General features: G+C 38.2%; 2 protein-coding genes across 2 annotated transcripts in view; both read left to right on the top strand.

Annotated features, from left to right (window-relative positions):
* LOC111347475 (hemicentin-1-like) overlaps positions 1–17749 on the top strand; it is a 165603-nt gene that overhangs the window by 9256 nt on the left and 138598 nt on the right. The gene's annotated exons all lie outside the window — the stretch shown is intronic.
* On the top strand, positions 473–13320 carry LOC111346012 (uncharacterized). The gene is given in 10 exon segments (XM_088760012.1): positions 473–563; positions 4645–4832; positions 5698–5814; positions 7048–7232; positions 7437–7556; positions 8208–8284; positions 8635–8675; positions 9017–9113; positions 9662–9758; positions 11349–13320. Coding segments are annotated over 9 exon segments (2235 nt in total). The 5' UTR covers positions 473–563; positions 4645–4666; the 3' UTR covers positions 12684–13320.

The following is a 17749-nucleotide window of genomic DNA, read 5'->3' as shown; positions in this document are numbered from 1 at the left end:
TGAACATATTTTTTTGACATCAGAGTAACCCCTAAGATATCTCTCGGTTTTTTTATTCTTTCTCAAGTGCATGTCATAGTCATTGGAGGTGTCTCGTATTTGCCCCCAAAAAGCTATCCGCCATCAAAATCTTTTCAAAGCGCCACCATCCACATTAGAAGGAGGGACACTCAATCTGGGTTTCCTATTCCAGAGAACACAAAATGTAACCTGGAAAAACGATGGTGCCACAAAAGATTAATACGCAATAGTCAACCCACCCCTCTCTCCTTCCGTCAATGGACAAAATATTATCCTTCTTTCTTTTCTTCTTTTCATCATCAATTTTTCTCATTCTGCCAAGACAAATAGATTTATAATTCTAACCCTCTAACTTTGTACCCCGACAATTGACGATACTAGTTTCCTTTGTTAATAAACAAAATTGCTTCCTACATGAAATGTAGCAGCCCCAGCAGCTCCTTCCAGCAGTTCCCTGGAGTGGTACTACATTGGCGGACCAGTGGCTGCTCTTATATTCCTGCTGTCTCTCAATGCATACTTCAGAAAACGCCGTGCGACAGGTAAAAGGAACTTTAGGGAGGTGCCATAGGTTACTCGATGAAAATAAGATGTTTTGATACGGCAAACTGTGACTTTTTACTTGTCAATGTTTAGGATTTAAATGGAGCTATTTTTATCAGGTCACGTTCTGCATTTCCAGAGCTGACATCGAAGGTCACTTTTTACTCCCTGCAAGCCCATTAGCTGATCAAACCTTATGAAGGTTATAAATTATATCCAGCTAGTTACCATGGCAAGCCATCTTATACCTTTTAGTTTTAGTCATTGTCTGAGATAAGTTAAGTGTTATTTTTAAAAACGAGTCGTAGGCTTTGACTAAGTTAATGATTTCATTCTTGCTCACGACGAAGCCGTTTGTTTCCTCTTTTTCAACATATCCTTGCAAAGTAGCCTTGCAAGAGTTTCCCAGCAGGTTGAAGATAGTAGATTTTCTTTGTTTTAATAATTACTTTAAGTATGTTGTTATACCCGAGGTTTCCAACTCTTGAAGAAGTATGTGCATAGAATTGTTAAGAGAGTGTCTCTGTAAGAGCGGTCCGGTCGATTTTGCTTGAGGCACAGATTTTGCCCATTTCTTGTGTGTTGTAAGACGTTAATGTGCCTATACTAAAAACACAATCTGTTAGATCGGATCTCTTCATTTTTCAGAGTTTTACGGAAATTAAATTTCACTGGAGCAAAGGTCTGTCGTGACACTTTTCAAGACTTTAATTTGAGACAACTTTGGAGAATAATTTAAAAAAACCTACGAAAGTCAAGAAGAAACAAATACCACAGCCATGTATATTAACTCTATCTTATCCATCAAGGCGATTTTCGAGAACATCACATTACAATCAAGTAAACAAGAAGACTTGAATGACACCTTATCGGTTCGCTTAAGTCACACACGCGAAAACTGATCAAATTCAAGGTAAAAATTTGAAAAAGTGAGGCGTTCTTAACTGATCCAACTAACATAGCCAGGAACTAGATGCCAGAGAAAAGGTAAATGCAGAGAAAAAAATTGCGGCCCGACCTTTACGAAAACTTTATAACTCCGCGAACTTACCTGATTTTCGGCAATCTCCAATTCTGGCCGCCATTATGAGGGACTTGTCAACATGAAACGTTGCTGACATAAATCGAGCAGGTAGAGCTAAAACCGTCATAAATACACACGAAAGCAAGTCAGATGAACTTTACTTTAAATTCAAGCAGCAAATTTTGAAATTAATCGTTAAACTTACCATTCCTGCATTCCTATGCGACCATTTCTTCCAACAATTCAAACAGGTAGATGACAAAACGCGGAGCCCTACTCCATGGAGTACCCTATGGAGTACCTTAATGGAGTACCCCGTAACAGTCATGTATTGGTGAAATAAAATATTTTATAAACATGGTAAATCGTTTAGATGTACATATCTTAAAATATTTTGAGCTTACCGGCTCTCCGAATGTCATAGTTCGGTACAATCCAGTTTTTTTGGGGGACAGGTGACTAGGGATATCAGTCTTACTGGTTCCTCCATTTTGGTTTTACCGCTGTGTAATGAGCCCTTTGACGGGAAGACAAAAATCTCCATGTGATGAAAAAACCCCTGTTTCGAGTTCTGCACGAGGTAAAATATTTCAGCTTTCTACATTTCCCAAATCAACGGCCCTGGTCGCATTTATTTACCGACCCGTCACTGTTTTTTTTTTTTTTGGTTTGTTTACATACCTCAATTTTATTACGTTACAAATAGATGGGTGAGGAGAAGCTCAGTTTAAAGATATAGACTACCTTTTTTAAGTCTCAACCTACAAATGTAAGCTTGTATCCTCATCGCTTCGCACAATTAAAAAACCAATGAGGTCTTGTGTTATTAAATGGAGTGCCACACATCTTACAGACGCCACACATAAACAAGTATTCTGAAAGACGTAAAGCCCGACGCAGAATGAAGGATATCCGTCCTTTTGACCTCTTGAAGATCATATGAAGATAGATGAAAGTCGGCCTACAAACGATAACGTTCATGGTTGCTAGCTACGTTAAAGCTTTCCGCTGGAAGTGGTCAGCAGATTAATGTTAATCTCAAGATGGCGGTCAATTCGTGTACTACATCGTACTGCGACGATCGGAGAGCTGACAAGCTCAAAATATATCAGGATGTGTACATCTAAACGATTCAACGTGTTCATAAAGTATTTTATTTGACTAAAACATTATTTTTAGGGGTACTCCATCCAGGTACTCCACAGGGTACTCCATGGAGTAGGGCTCCGCGTTTTGTCATCTCCCATTCAAACACTACATCTAGTGTCCAATTTCCCCTCGTCAGTCCACCGTAAGAAATAACCTGTGCCAGCCAAACCTCGACTCGAATGTGAAGTATGAATTAAATAAAACAACTGCTTCATCTTCGAGGAAATATCACGTTGGCATTTTGATTTTCTGATCGACAAGAACGGCGATCAGAAAGCAATCGCATGTTTACCTCATAAACAAGACCGCTGACCAGCCGCTGAGTGAAAACAGAACGACGCGGTGAGGGGGAGGGTGAGGGTGGGGAGCTTATCGTCATAAGTTATTCGAATAAATGCTTAGAATACTTCAGGACTCAGTCTAAACAGTGAAGGCATGCTTCTTGGTACAGTGTATTTAATTTTATTCTCATAACTTTTTCCTTTAAATTACAACTGGTATTAATTAATAGAGTTGTCGATATATTTTTAACCGGGGTACTCATATGACTTTTTGTTTGTCTTCTGCGGTGTAAGATGAGGTGCATCTTACCAGAACCTTTTATTTAGGCACCATTGCACGGAATGAACACAGTATTTAGAGTGTTTGTTGTAAGGCATTTTTGCTGTTCTCAAGAATGTATGCAAATTGCTTCCGTACGTATTTTTGACGGTTTTAGATCTAGCTGCTCGATTTACTAATCTGCTACGCCTCATGTTGACAAGTCCCTCAAAGCTTTCGCAAAGGTCGGACCGCAAAGTTTTTTTTCTGTAGTTACCTTTTCTATGGCATCTACTTCCTAGCTATGTTAGTTGGATCAGTTAAGAACGCCTCACTTTTTCAAAAATTTATCTTGAATGTGATCGGTTTACGCGTATGTGACTTAAGAAAATCGATAAGGTGTCATTCAAGTCTTCCTGTTTCCTTGATTGAAATGTGATGTTCACGAAAGTCGCCTCGATGGATAAGATAGAGTTAATACACATGGCTGGGGTATTTTTTTTTTTTGCTGAGTTTCGTATTTGTTTGTGAATTGTTCTCCAAAGTTGTCTCAAATTAAAGTCTTGAAAAGTGTCTCGACAAGTTCTCGCTCGAGTGAAATTTAATGTCCGTAAGACTCTGAAAAATAAAGAGATCCGATCAAACGGATTGTGGTTCTAGGATAGGTACACAAATGTTTTACAACACACAAGAAATGAGCGAAATCAGTGTCTCAAGCAAAATCGACCGGACCGCTCTTACAGACAGTCTCTTAATCGCCACTGCCGAGAAAATTGTGTTGTATTTTAGCTTACTCCTTCTTGTAACCCATTTTAAATATTCTTCTTGTTACCCATTTTAAATATTGCTTGTTCACTCGATTTTAGACCGATCCCTATTTTTAGACAACCCGGTTTTAGTTGGTTATTAATTGATTTACTAACCATTAGACAGGCACGTGACAGGCACGGTATTCAAACGACGTAAAATGCAAAACGGCTAGTCATTTATTTACTAACCACTAGACAGGCGCGTAAGAGGCACGGTATTCAAACGACGTCAAATGCAAAACACCAAGTCGGCACAGGGTATCTTCAGATTCCACATACTGTGTTCATTCCGTGTTTTTTTTTAAAAAAATCAAATCTCTGGTACTGGGATGATGTTGCACGGGCTCATTCAGTAAACTAGTATCCAAATTTCACCTATTTGAACAATTTTCCATCGGCAAACGAGAATTTTTTGACGCGCTTAATATATATTATCTCAGAGACCCTCGCAAAGATGCCTTTTTTTTATATAAAAAAGAGCTAGACTAAGAGATGTAAAGACAGATAGGTAACAAACGTAGTTTAATGAAAGTTGTGTTTTCATCTGCATTTGTTCAGTAAAGAGCAAGATGAAGTCGAGATGGGGCAGCTAAACGCAAACACCGATGAATGGGAGATTGCAGTTGATCGCCTGAACTTTCGCGAGCCCATTGGCAGAGGGGCATTTGGCTCTGTGTGGCGAGCGCTACTGGGTCGGTCCCGTGGCAGACGTGGAAATCGTACAGTTGCTGCCAAGTGTTACCTGCGTAAATACATTTTTAAGATCTCTTGTTATAAAAGCTTGATTGAACTATCCTCAACAATAAGAACGCGCGTTGTGTTCTACGTTATGTTATGGAAGCGCATAAAAGTGGAAACTACTATTGGCAATATATAATCAAGTCTCTCACTTTATATTCATCTCACCTCCAATCACGTGCTCTCCTCATGCGGTAGTGGTCGTTGTTCAGTATTCGAAGGAAAATTCCCCCTGACGTCGAATATTTTGCAATGTTACGTTCTGAGAGACTTTTGACGGAAATTTTTTTATTTGACCTCAAAGAGGCCAAGAGAGCGTGCAGTTTTGGGGAGACAAAAATTCGAACCATATGTCCATACATGGTTTACATGGCCTAACTTAACCAACTGATTTAAAAGTGTATCACCTTATTACGTAAATGAAATTGCGGACTGATTATAAATCGGAAGACGAAGCAAAACAGATCATTAAAAACAAAACCATCAAAAACAAGAACAAAACAAAAACAAAACCCACAAGAGAACAAAAAACCCATTAGAAGTTACTTTATATAATAAACTAAAATAGAAAAAAGGATTGCGTAGCATTTAAGTGGTAAAGACCTTTTATTTAAGTGACGATGAATCTAGTTGAGGAAATATCATACAAATGAAATATCGTACAAATGAAGAGAAACGCCAACTGATTTTTTTCTTAGCAAATATAAATGAGTTTGTGAGTTTTGATTTAGATATGTAGACCTTGTGTACTGTAACTTGTGCTGATTATTTAACACCAAATATACAACCCCTTCAGATGAGCGTGTTAACCACCAAATAAATTGTCTCTATTAATAAATTATTGCATTTTGTTTTGATTTTGTGGTTTCCTAGCAATCTCTGGAGAACAAGGAAGAAAGGCCCTGCTAAGAGAGATCGAGTTATTAAAACTCTTTGGAAGGATGGGCCATGAGAACGTTGTTAAGTTTATTGGCTGTGTTACAGTTGGAGGTAATCAGCTATTGTTATGATTGGAGTCAGCCGAGTCACAGTAAGGATAAAAACATCGCTGGGGACAATTCAACCACCAGTTTAAACAGTTGTATTGCTAAGACGCTGGGCTAATTCAGGGAATACTTCCATTTTTTTTTTAAATTTATTTTGTTATTTATTTGTTTTCCAGACATTTAGCGCTCTAAAATGTAAAATGTGATTAAAGCTTCGATTTAGTATGGCGAATCTCTGTCTATTTATCTGCCATCCGTTTGCCTGACTTTCCGTTCATTCGCCCGTCTGTCTGTCTGTAGTCCTCTATCTGTCGTATGTGTCTGCCTGTCTTCATATTTCTGTCCGCGTGTTCCTTCTTTCTCTTTTCCCTCTCTGTCTCTACTTTGGTTCATTAAAGATAAAACCTACTATATAGATCAAATATTGCCAGAAATAGACAAGTTTTTTGAGAGACATGCTTCGGCATGCTTATGCCATCTTCAATCAATGAGTAACCGAACGTGAGTAATTATATATAACAGATCAGTAGATGAATAAAATATTTGCAGTATAATGTAATACAAAAGCGGGTACTAATTACAACGTGACACAAAACATCAAAGGTGTGAACTAAAACGCTAGAGAAGTGTTCACCAATTTTCTTGTGCGGGATGTAGTTCCCGTTATTTTGGCGAAACTAGTCGCCACTTCTCTACTAGGATAAAGGAGCACATGGAAAGCGATAAAAACTCGCATATTTTTAAGCATTTCAACACATCTCCTTCTTGTAAGACCAAATGCTCCCTTTCTTGCTTTAGTATTCTGGATTCTGCTAACAACTCAATTGATTTAAAACTCAAAGAAGCTTTTTTATTTTTATATAAATAAGATCAAACCTGAATTTAACAAACAATTACAGCATTATAACACTTTTCTAGCGTTTTAGTTCACACCTTTGATGTTTGGAGTAACGTTGTAATTAGTACCCGCTTTTGTATTACATGATACCGTAAATATTTATTCATCTACTTATCTGTTATATATAATTACTCACGTTCGGTTACTCATTGATTGAAGGTGGCATAAGCATGCCGAAACATGTCTCTCAAAAAAGTTGTCTATCTCTTACAGTATTTATCATACTTGTTACTACTACGACCATATAGATCAAATAGGCATGTACAATTTAGAACATTTTGAAACGTCTGCTCTGCTTCTCTTATGATGATTTGCAAATTCTTGTTTGAACTCATTTAGCTCAGCCAATACTTATCATGGAGTACCTGTGGCGTGGTGACTTGCTGGGTTATCTCAGAAAATCCAGGGGGGTTTTCGACCACTATCACCGTGGGGTCGGAAGGGTCGACAACTTGACAACATATGACATGGTGCTGTTTGCTAAACAGATCGCACATGGTATGACTTTTCTCGCGTCTAGAGGGGTAAGTATTAAAACTCCTCTTGGTTTGCATTTCGCAAGTAGATCATCATACGACTAAAAGATCAAGCACATTGGAATCACTCAGTTACACGAAAAGGGTTTGAAAAATACCTTTGTTTTCCATTTTCTTCTTTGAAGTGAGTTTCTTGCTCTTTATTTATTTCGTCATTAGCCCATCGCATCTTTTTTTCTTTTTCAATTTCAGATAATTCATCGCGATCTTGCAGCTCGCAACCTCCTCCTCGATGAGCATCGCGTATGCAAGTTGACTGATTTTGGGCTCTCTTATTAAGATTTCAAATACGGCCCAGGAAATGCCAAGAAGGTCATTCTCATATTTTTTTTGAATGACTTGTGTAGTGATTTGTTATTTGACTGTCACTAAATGCATAATGTGTGGTTAGCTTCCCCTACATGTATACACAAGGTATAGACGTGAGATTTATTTTTGGGCTGTTGGTATGAAATATTCAAATGTGAAAAATTCATTGAAATATGGGAGTATGCCAGATAATGACGTCAAATAGAATCGCCCTCTATTTAATTTTGAAACTTGAATTGTCCTTACGAACCTTACTTACTTCTTATACAGTTTTATCGCAAAACGTGATTCCCTTATAGGAACGCGATTCGATTTATGTGTATCGAAGTTTTCACTCAGATAAAATGTACACTGTACCTAAGGTGTGAACGCAGGATCTAAAAAAAAAATCAGAGGTGACATTGTTCTCTTAAAGCAAGAGTACACACTCAACATGTCGAAAGGCAAAGTAAATAAAGGAGACGTAGAGAAAAAGTAGTACGTAATTTGTATTTAAAGAACTATTTTACAAACACGTGTACTGCTCTCGGATTTATCGCGAAACCTCACATCTAAGCTCAAATAGGGGTTATATCCTATATGCAAAATATTTCAGAAGTTGTATTCCAGTCCCTTTAGATCACACATGCTTATAGGTTCTGGATACTTCTGTAGGGATGCATCCCAATCAAATGGAGTGCACCCGAGATTCTTTTCGGCCATGCGGAACAGCTGTCAACCAAAAGTGATGTGTACGTACCGTATACGGTATTATATGTATTATAAATGTCAACCTGTTTACAATGGCCCCTTAATAAATCGAAGATTTTAGAATATTCATTGCTTTTCTGATCAGAGTGTCCTTAGGAGATGTCGAGCCGGGGAACTGATGATAGAGCTGTAGCGATATTTAGAACCTGAGTAAAACGAAAAAAAAGACGAAAAGATAAATGAATAGTCAAATAAATAACTATAGAGTTTTCATCTACAGGGAATTGCCTATAAAATAGTGGACAAATTTAGAAATAGTTCAAGTACCTGAGTCAAGGTTATTTCTCTACCACAGTTGACATGAATGGTCATCCTTCCATTCCTTCCACAGGTGGTCTTATGGCATAGTCTTGTTTGAAATCTTCACAATCGGTACTAAGTTCACTTACTTGTTACTTAACTTTCAGGAAATAGACTCGCCGAAATCGCTTACACGATTACTAATTGAAAGGCTATACCATGACCGGTTACAAAATCATTGCACGATAGAGAAGTAAATGGAAATACTCAATGTCGACGATGAATACAGTAGTTATCAAATCGTTTGAAAACCTTTCTCCTTTTATCTAATATTTTGTGTAAAACATGAATATTGTTCGATAACTATCGCTTTAATAGTGAAATCATTCCGATCTTGCCTTTTGGAATAGAAGCGATTACAGCAAAAAAGTTGTGCTCATTTAGCGAATAGAAAATTTATTATTTGTCCACAGGAGGCATTCCATACGAAGGATGGTCTGAAACCACGACAATGAGAAAAATCCAACAAGGTTACCGTTTGCCAAAGCCTGAACATATCGACGACAGTTTGTAAGTTCGGCTTCTCTATGTAATACTGAACATGGATTGTAGAAAGTAAATGTAAAGTTGCATAAATACAGTGCGATAGGATAGCAATAGTAATTGTATTTATTGTAGCTTGTATTAACTTTATCAGGTGACGAAAACAGCAATAATGACTATGAGGATGATATGAATACTTCTTGAACCTTAAAACCTATTCAGATTGAATAAGTACCCTTCCTAACAAATTTACCCCATAAATAAAAAGTCACAAAACAAAGAGAACAAAACAAAATGAAACCAAACCAAAACAAAACAAAACGAAATGAAAGAAAACAAAACAAAACAAAAAAGACGTGTTAAAAATGAGATTCTCATCACATACTTCAGTCAGTTCAACTTTGGTGAGTCAAATTCACATTAAGTTGGTTTTTTAATCCAAGCACTATTTGAACTGCAATGTAACAAGGTAAGCCAAGCCATTTTTTTTAGTAAACCTAGCATTTCAAGTATAATTTTACCTAGTTGTGGCCTCTCAAGTCTTACGGTAAGAAAATGTCACTGTTTTTCTATAGATACGCGGTGATGTTAAGCTGCTGGAAATATCAAATAGCTGCCCGGCCACATTTTGTGAACCTCTGCAAAACAATGGAAACCTATCTTAAAACAAAGGTTTGCCATAGAGCATCTAATTCAGACAACGTGTTGTCCTTTCTGGTTTTTTTTCCGTTTTATATTTTTCTCTTTGTTTCTCTTCGTTTTCTTGTGTTTGCCTGTTTGCCTAATGTCTGTTTCCTTTACAAAAGCATTTGTTTGTTTTCGTGAGGTACAAGTCTGTATATTATATCCTAATGAAGTTCGGATATAATGCGCGCTGTCAATGGCTGGAAGAGAGTGTTCTACTAGATTACGAAACAAGGAGCTGAGCTAAAGCTGTCCGCTATCTGCCAATTTCTACTTCGACCAATTCTCAGAATTCTCTCTACTTTATTTTTCGTTAATTGAAAGCGATATTTCGGAACAAACGAGCCGACAAGTAACTACAGAAGAACCCGGCAAACAAGGAATTGCAAACATGCCAAGCGCCGTAATTAACGTTATTATAACTTGAGCGGAGACAAAAATCCTCAAAGAGAATACGAAAAGGACCGCTTGAATGTTTTCGTGCTGAGTCAGATTGCGAGCTCTCATACGGTAATAAAACTCAAACACAGGCAACACTCGTATAGTATGTATATTTTCCAGGTCAAAAACATAATAGAACCATAAAAAAAGGAATAATAAAACTTGAAAATGTAACCAAACTAGTATCATTGTTAACAAAATAAAATCAAAATGGTGTGAAAGCGACTGCTGAACTCCGTTGATTGCAGTAAAGGAAGCCTCAGATATCTCAAAGTGAACAACTAACGGCTCACTCTAATATCCCGATGCGTTGAGTGGAAGGCCACATCAGTCACAACAGCCGTATGTTACGGCGCTGTCATCCCGAGCGATCTTCAAGTTCCCAAGAATTCGGCTGTCGTTCATTCATATAACATACGCCTCCGGCAGTTTGCTTGCTTATTGGCATTTGAAAAAACTTGCATGTTTTTATGAGCCACGATTCAGGCTGATTTCATCATGCATTTCACTTCAGATTCTGTATTAAAAATAAAAAACTTCAGGCAAAAGTGTTCTAGATTCCAGTTGCCGAACTATTTAAGTTGGTGAGCTCTTACAAATTGTAAACTTTGATGGTCTGACATTTTTGGCAGCTGAGGTCTTATTCAACCAATCAGATTATTTGAACCATTGTAGCAAGAATTCTGATTTGTAGCATGTTTTGTGGGAGTATAGAACATAACGACATCACTTCTGTTTGATTGGAGAATTAGAATATGTTTTGAAAATAGTAAGTAATGCGTTGGGGATTTGACGGATTCTTCATTACAAAACAAACGATAAAGAAGTAGCGAGAAAAAAAACAACTCGACCACGTCTCGCGTTTCTCCTCCATTCTTTTAGCCGGCTTTACATCAGACCAGAGCACAGTCAAGACTTCTTTATTTGTTAATTAATAGCGAGTATGGAACAGTTATTAAGGTATAATTTGGAAGAAAGAGGTTGACCTTACTTGCTTTTATTTCTTTATCAATTCATATAAGTAAATCGGTTCCTGTGTTTGCAATCGATGCCTGATCTTCATTATTATTCAGTTTTGGACTGCTCCTCGTTTCATGACGAACCTAATTCCCAATAACCTTCCAATTTTTATCACAGACATATCTGGATATCGTGGACATGGACAAGTATAATCACGATAAGTACAAGTTTATCGATGATCGTGGAGCTGTTGCAAACCGAGAAGATAAAGGACCGGATGAGCAGGGAGCAGCTGCAGCAAATTCCAACCGTGAGGTGGGTGAACACGGTGCTATTGCATATCCTTTTGGGGTTGCAATAGACGATGGTGCTACAGCTTTCCCTCTCGCAATTAGCGTAGGAGACGAAGGGGCAGCTGCAGCAAATCACGACCATGAAGTGTGTGAACACGGTGCTACAGCGCATCCTTTTGGGGTTGCAATAGACGGCGCCGCAACGGCTTTCCCCTTCAGAAATACCGTGGTGGACGAAGGAGCAGCTGCAACAAATCCCAACAGTAAAGTGGATGAACACGGCGCTACTGCGCATCCGTTTGTGGCTGCAATAGAAGATGGTACTCGAGCTTTCCCTCTCGGAATCAAAGTAGGAGAAGAGGGTGGGGTAGCACACTCTTTCAAGAATGATGAAAAAGATATTGATGCCTCAGCGTACCTAGACGAGAGTGAGACTTTACCATACCTCAGCGAGAACGAGGAGGAAGACTTTGGCGACTCCGAGTACTCTCTTGGGCTTGAGGAGGAAGATATTGATGACCCTGAGTGCCCTCTTCCGATTGAAGAAAAAGATATCTATTCTTTGCCATCTCCCTTGGTGATGGACGATAATGGTCTTGGTACTCTGGTATGCCCACTTGTGACTGACGAGGAAAATCCTGACTGTTCAACATGCTCTCTTGTGATTGAGAAGGAAGATTCCAACAATTCCGCATCCGCCTCTATGAGTGGGGGGAAAGGTTTGGAAGCTACAGTATGCCCTCCTGTACTTGTAGAATACGATCCTAACTCTGAAGCACACCCCCTTGCCACTGAGGTGAACAAACCTGATGCTTCACAATTTTCTCCCGTAATCGGGGAAGAAGATATCAATTCTTTCAAATACCCTTCCCTGATTGAAGAAAAAGGCCATGTTGATTCTGCCTGTCCTCCAGATGTCGAAGAAGGTGGAACAAGCAAACCTGAAACTCATGCTGATGATCAGGGTGCTGCAGCAGTACAATCTGTGAAGGAGGCAAGAGGGGAAGAACCTAACACTTGCCGACTAGTGAACACAGAGGATGAACAAGACGATATGGGAAGGCATATGGAGGATCAAGGTGATGCTGAGGACTTTTGTGATGAAGAGGTTGGTGTGCAAGAGAGTAATGGTTATCAGCTAACAGCCGTGGATACAGACGAAACCGGAAATGACGAAGACGAGGAGTCATCCGATGCAACTCCTCTTGTGCAAGACTGAGGCACGATACCAGAATTGCTGAGCCTCCAATGTTGTACTCGTATATTGCTCAGTGGTAATTTGTGGTCTAGACTTCGAGAACCTTAGGCTCATCTTTTTGTGGTTCCTGATTTTATGATGTAATGTTCATCTTACAATTGTAATGCTTTGTTAGTAATGATAATCATTTTTATAGTTTGTAAATGGAGGTTAAGTGAAAGTGTCTTTGAAAGAAAAGTTACTTATTTACTTCACTTTCACACTTCTTAGTTTAGCGTTTATTCACTTATTGCACCCGTGAGTGCTTTTTCTGTTATCGACTGTAGACTGATAGAGATAAAAAGATACAAAAAAAGGCATTGCTATTTAGATAATTTTTATAACTGATTAAGTCAGACACGCTTAATAAATCTGTGAGTGTTTTCTAAGTATAAGTAATATTTCCTAATTTTTGTAAGTGCAATTTAGAGAAGAATAATGCTATTGGTTTTTTCGTCTCGAAGCAAAGTTACTCTGAAGTACTCAAAGTGACCGTTATGGACGACAAATGAATAGATGTTGATATCTCTCAAGCCACCATTAATATTGACCCTACTAAAAATAATTAACTTGTTGTAAAACACTCTATAAATGCTTCAATAAACTTATATAAGCTAAATCTGTTTTGCTTACTCCATCCATTGCTACAAAACTATTAGTTGGTTTTAGACAATTTTCAGGGAGACATAGGCAAACGCGCAGAAAAAGTCGTAAAGAACAAAAGAGACAAAAGGAGAAGAAGATTAATGTGAGCAAGTCTAATTGTAGATTTGAAGGAAACCATAAACTAAGATGACATTTAGTATCAAAGGGTAAGAATTAAGAAAATCCAGTTGCACCGTGCTTGTTCTGATTAGTGTACTTCTCTTTCCCAGCTTATGCTCGCTTTGCAACAAAACGTAGCATATTTCCAAAGCAATATTAACCCACTAATTTTTATATAATTATTTTATACACAGCTACTGACTGACTGCTCTTTAGCAGTCGAGCTGTCTACTCCATTGCGTTGATTAGATGGGTGGTACTGAGCTGATTAGTCTTTAATGTTGTTAGTTGACATTACCAACTTTTATCATTGTCTGACCCCATTTTGACGATTCATTGTGCAGAAGTTGGCCTAAAGGAGATATTCCAAGTACCAAGGCAGCTTTGTTTTCTGTTTTTATCTCTACAGTCTCAGACCTTTCGGCGTCTCGGGAGCAAGCGTTTGAATGTACTTAATACTAATCGCGCCTTTCTAGCAAATTAAATGGAAACGTGGATCATGTGTTCGAGAAGTGCATCTTTGCCAACATACCCATGGATTCTGATTCAAATGTTTTTAAATTTTCAAATTTTTTTTAAACTTTTTTTCCCACGATCACTTACATATTATTAAGTTGCTATTGCCCCACGTTCTACTTCTACTTTCATCGTAAACAATACCGTGCAATGATTCTTTAAACTCTTTCTTGAGACAGCTCGGGGCGGTTGTTTTCTTATCGTCCTTCGTTGTGTCTCGTGACATGCCTTTTAATAAATAAAACATGGCATTTCAATGAGAAACTGATGGATAACAAAGTCGTGCGTGTCTTTCAACAGGCGAAAAGAGAGGATTCGTAAAGGGAGGAGCGCTACGCCTCCTAAGAATGAATTTGTCGCGCTCCACGTTCAATAACTACTCACAGTGTTTCAAAATACGAATAAAGCATAGAGGATATCAAGATGAAATTTACAAGAGATTTGTCTTTGAATTTGATCTCACCGGGAGTGAAAGGTCACTCAAGAACTTACATGGGATTAGGCTAGAGATCGATTGTAAACGTTTCCCCGTCCGACGGTCCCCCCAGGAGCCGAGAGAAGCTTTCTGTTTGACTTTCCTCCTAAATGCTGTGTAGCAGGGCTTCTTTAGAATCACTGCTCGTTTTCTTGGTAAATCATAAAACTGTCTTTTGCCCATTCAATGCTTTTAAAATTAAATTAAAATTAGAGTCCACTGTAAAACAAGATAAAAAAAAGTTGCAGTTTTTCGCGCTCAGATCCATCATCAATAACTAAAAATGCGTACAAAACCGAAATAAATATACTGAGATGGAGCAACCGGAAATTTGGCTAAAACTTTTGAACATCATTTCTTGCCTTCCTTCCAGCGATAGAAAAAAAAGTTATTCTATTCACCCCTTCGCTTTACTTGAATTCCATTTATGTGACACCAAATTTAGGACTCATTCAGGGCTTAGTTCGAAAATATAACATGCGATGTTTGACCTTGTAGAGGTCTGATAAGAATGTAGTTGTCACGAAACTCACGCAAGGAAAATGAGACTGAGAAAGTCAGCTCTGAAAAAACTCACCGATTAAAACAAGCAAAGGTTCTTGACTTAAATCTCCTTATCGAGGTCAATTTTCCCTGGCAATGGGAGAAAGAGAATCAGTGTTCAACTGTTCAAATGCAATGAGTATTGAGGTCTAACGTCCGTTGTACAACAAGATAAAAAAATAGTTTCAGTTTTTCACGCTCAGATCCATCGTCAATAACTACAGTTAGACGTACAAAACCGAAATTCATCTGCTGAGATGGAGCAACCAAATAATTGGCAAAATTTCTTAGCATTCATCTTTACTAACCTTCCTTCTTCTGATCTAAAAAAGCATTTTTTATTCACCCCTCCGTTTTACTTGAATTCCATTTTTCCGACACCCAATTCAAGACTCATTCTACGGTTGGCTCGAAAGTATAACATGTGACGGTTGAAGGTCGGATTAGAATGCAGCTGGAAAGAATTTATTTTGACGGGAGCTGATAGTATGCAATTGAACAGGTCCAATTCATTGCTGATTCTGAACGGAATCAATGATGTTTATACAGACCTCGCTGTTAGAGATTTTCTTTTTATTTATGAATGTGTCTTTCTCAGTTCTTATCACAGATGTCAAACTGTAATAACGACCAGAACAGGATCGAGATGTGCAGCTCGTTTGGTACGCCAGAACGTCGCGTTGAACTGAATTGATTTATAAATTATATTTTAAGGAAACAGCAGCTAAGAACTTAACAACAGTACTCCATCTGACCTTTTTCCTTTAATGCCTTGCTTTACAGATAAACAGCTTACCCATTTTCCACTTCTTCATTTGATTTCCAAAATACGTACACATCGGACAACCAATAAAATATGACGTTCTGTCTCAGTTTTCAGCGAAACTAAAATTAGGGGGAGAATTTGGTCAAAACCAATTTTTCAATTGTTATAAAATACTTATTCAGGTTTGTTAAATTACAATAAATACTCTAATTTTTCAATGAAATACGCCTTGATTTTGTCCTTTGTTATTACAGACATCACTGACAGTCACAGATACTACGCCCCCCCCCCCCCCCGCGACAGTCTTTCCTGTCAACTTCCGACTGTTCCCGAACCCATGACAGCCTAGCGGAGCACTGTCACTCCCGCGGTCAACAATCACGATCATCTGACGAGAGGAGTTTATATTACTGAAGAATTTTGGTCATGTCACGTTAAATTTACATGATCCCCCTTCGAGGCTCTGTACTGTATTTATGACGCCCCCACCCCCCTCATTGGCATTTCTTTGAAAAACTGCGTTGTCTTCTTGCATTCAATCATGTGATCTATTCTTAGCTTGTTGCCGCCACGTATTCTTTTTTTTTCTTTCCGTCACATATTCATCAAGTTCGTTTACTTTCATTAAGTTCGTTTGTTTTCTACGCTCAATGTTTTCATCGGTATTCCGTTATCTTTTCTTGAATAGTTTCTCTTTGTTTGTAGATCCGTATAAGTTCTTCAGTTTTATCGTTGAACCGTGTTCAGCCATCGCTTTTAGCTTTTGTGCCGTCTCAAGTTAGCATTTCGCCGGAATCTCGTACAAAGTTTGTAAACGTCTCCATTGTGCATTATTTCGTTTTCTAGTTTGTCAATTTCTCTCTGTATAATTGTAGTAAGTAGCTGTTTGTAATTTTATTTTAGCAAACGCTTCGCTTCGTTTTATTGCATGTTATATTAAAGAGCGTGTATCCGTTGGACAAGTGCGAGTGTTTTTGGCCGTCACATAGCCGTTAGCTCATACAAATGGTTTCAGCCTTGAGTTTCAGCTCTTGATTCAACAAAGACAAGAAACCTACTTCAGTTCTCGAAAAGCTGCAAGAGATGCACGTACTCACTGATGAGATGAATCGAACGATTCAACTTGAAATAAATATTTGTTCACTGATTCTCGATATATGCGAAATTTCAAATATTTATTTATCGATCCAAAGTAATATTTCCCGTCTCTTTTGACACAACTACTCCACAAAACTGAGAGCAATACAATAAAAGCTATTTGCTTTACTCTGGGTGGTTTTCAGGTTAACATCAAAATACAGTTGACTACCTCTAAGACGATCTCTGCTGGTAGAAAGATGGCACGCTCAGAGGAGAGTCGAGAAAACGCAACAACGACTGAGGTAACACAACGGTGTCGATTTACATTCATTACATGCTGTTTAAAATGTTTTTCAAAGCGGAACTAAAGTAATGATAGAAAACTAGCTTCGGTCAAAAATTTCAAATGAACATTTGGTTTCAAAACAAGGCACCTGTGGATTTTTATAAGGGGGAAATATTAGAGAGTATCCTTTTAGATAAAGCCGCACGAGTCGCAGCAGAAACTCGGATGTTACTTCACGATCCGCACACGTAGGCAGGTCTCAAAGAACCTATGATAAAACAATTATTAATGAAAGAACGACAATTAACCATGAGTTGAGACAATTACCCACTGGCGTAGGACCTGAGGTGAGTGATGGAGAACAGGGAACTTTGTTAGATTCTGTGCAAGTTTGGTTAAAGAATTGATTCGTTCTGTGAAAACCACCAAAGATCCTGTGGTAGTAAAATAGGAATTGGTCGCACCTTCAACTACGAAGAAAAAGAAAAAGAGGATTAAAAAAGAGGTGATCACACCCAAGAAATTATTTTGTACACCGGGAACCAGCTTAAAAAAAACAATCACCTCTCCGTTTTCCTTTCAAATACTCAAAGACCTACCTTCGACACCCATTCTTC

This window comes from Stylophora pistillata, chromosome 5, assembly GCF_964205215.1.
Source record: "Stylophora pistillata chromosome 5, jaStyPist1.2, whole genome shotgun sequence".
Classification (NCBI taxonomy): Eukaryota; Metazoa; Cnidaria; class Anthozoa; order Scleractinia; family Pocilloporidae; genus Stylophora; species Stylophora pistillata.
The sequence above is the reverse complement of the archived record's forward strand: the minus strand, read 5'-3'. Positions and strand labels throughout refer to the sequence as shown.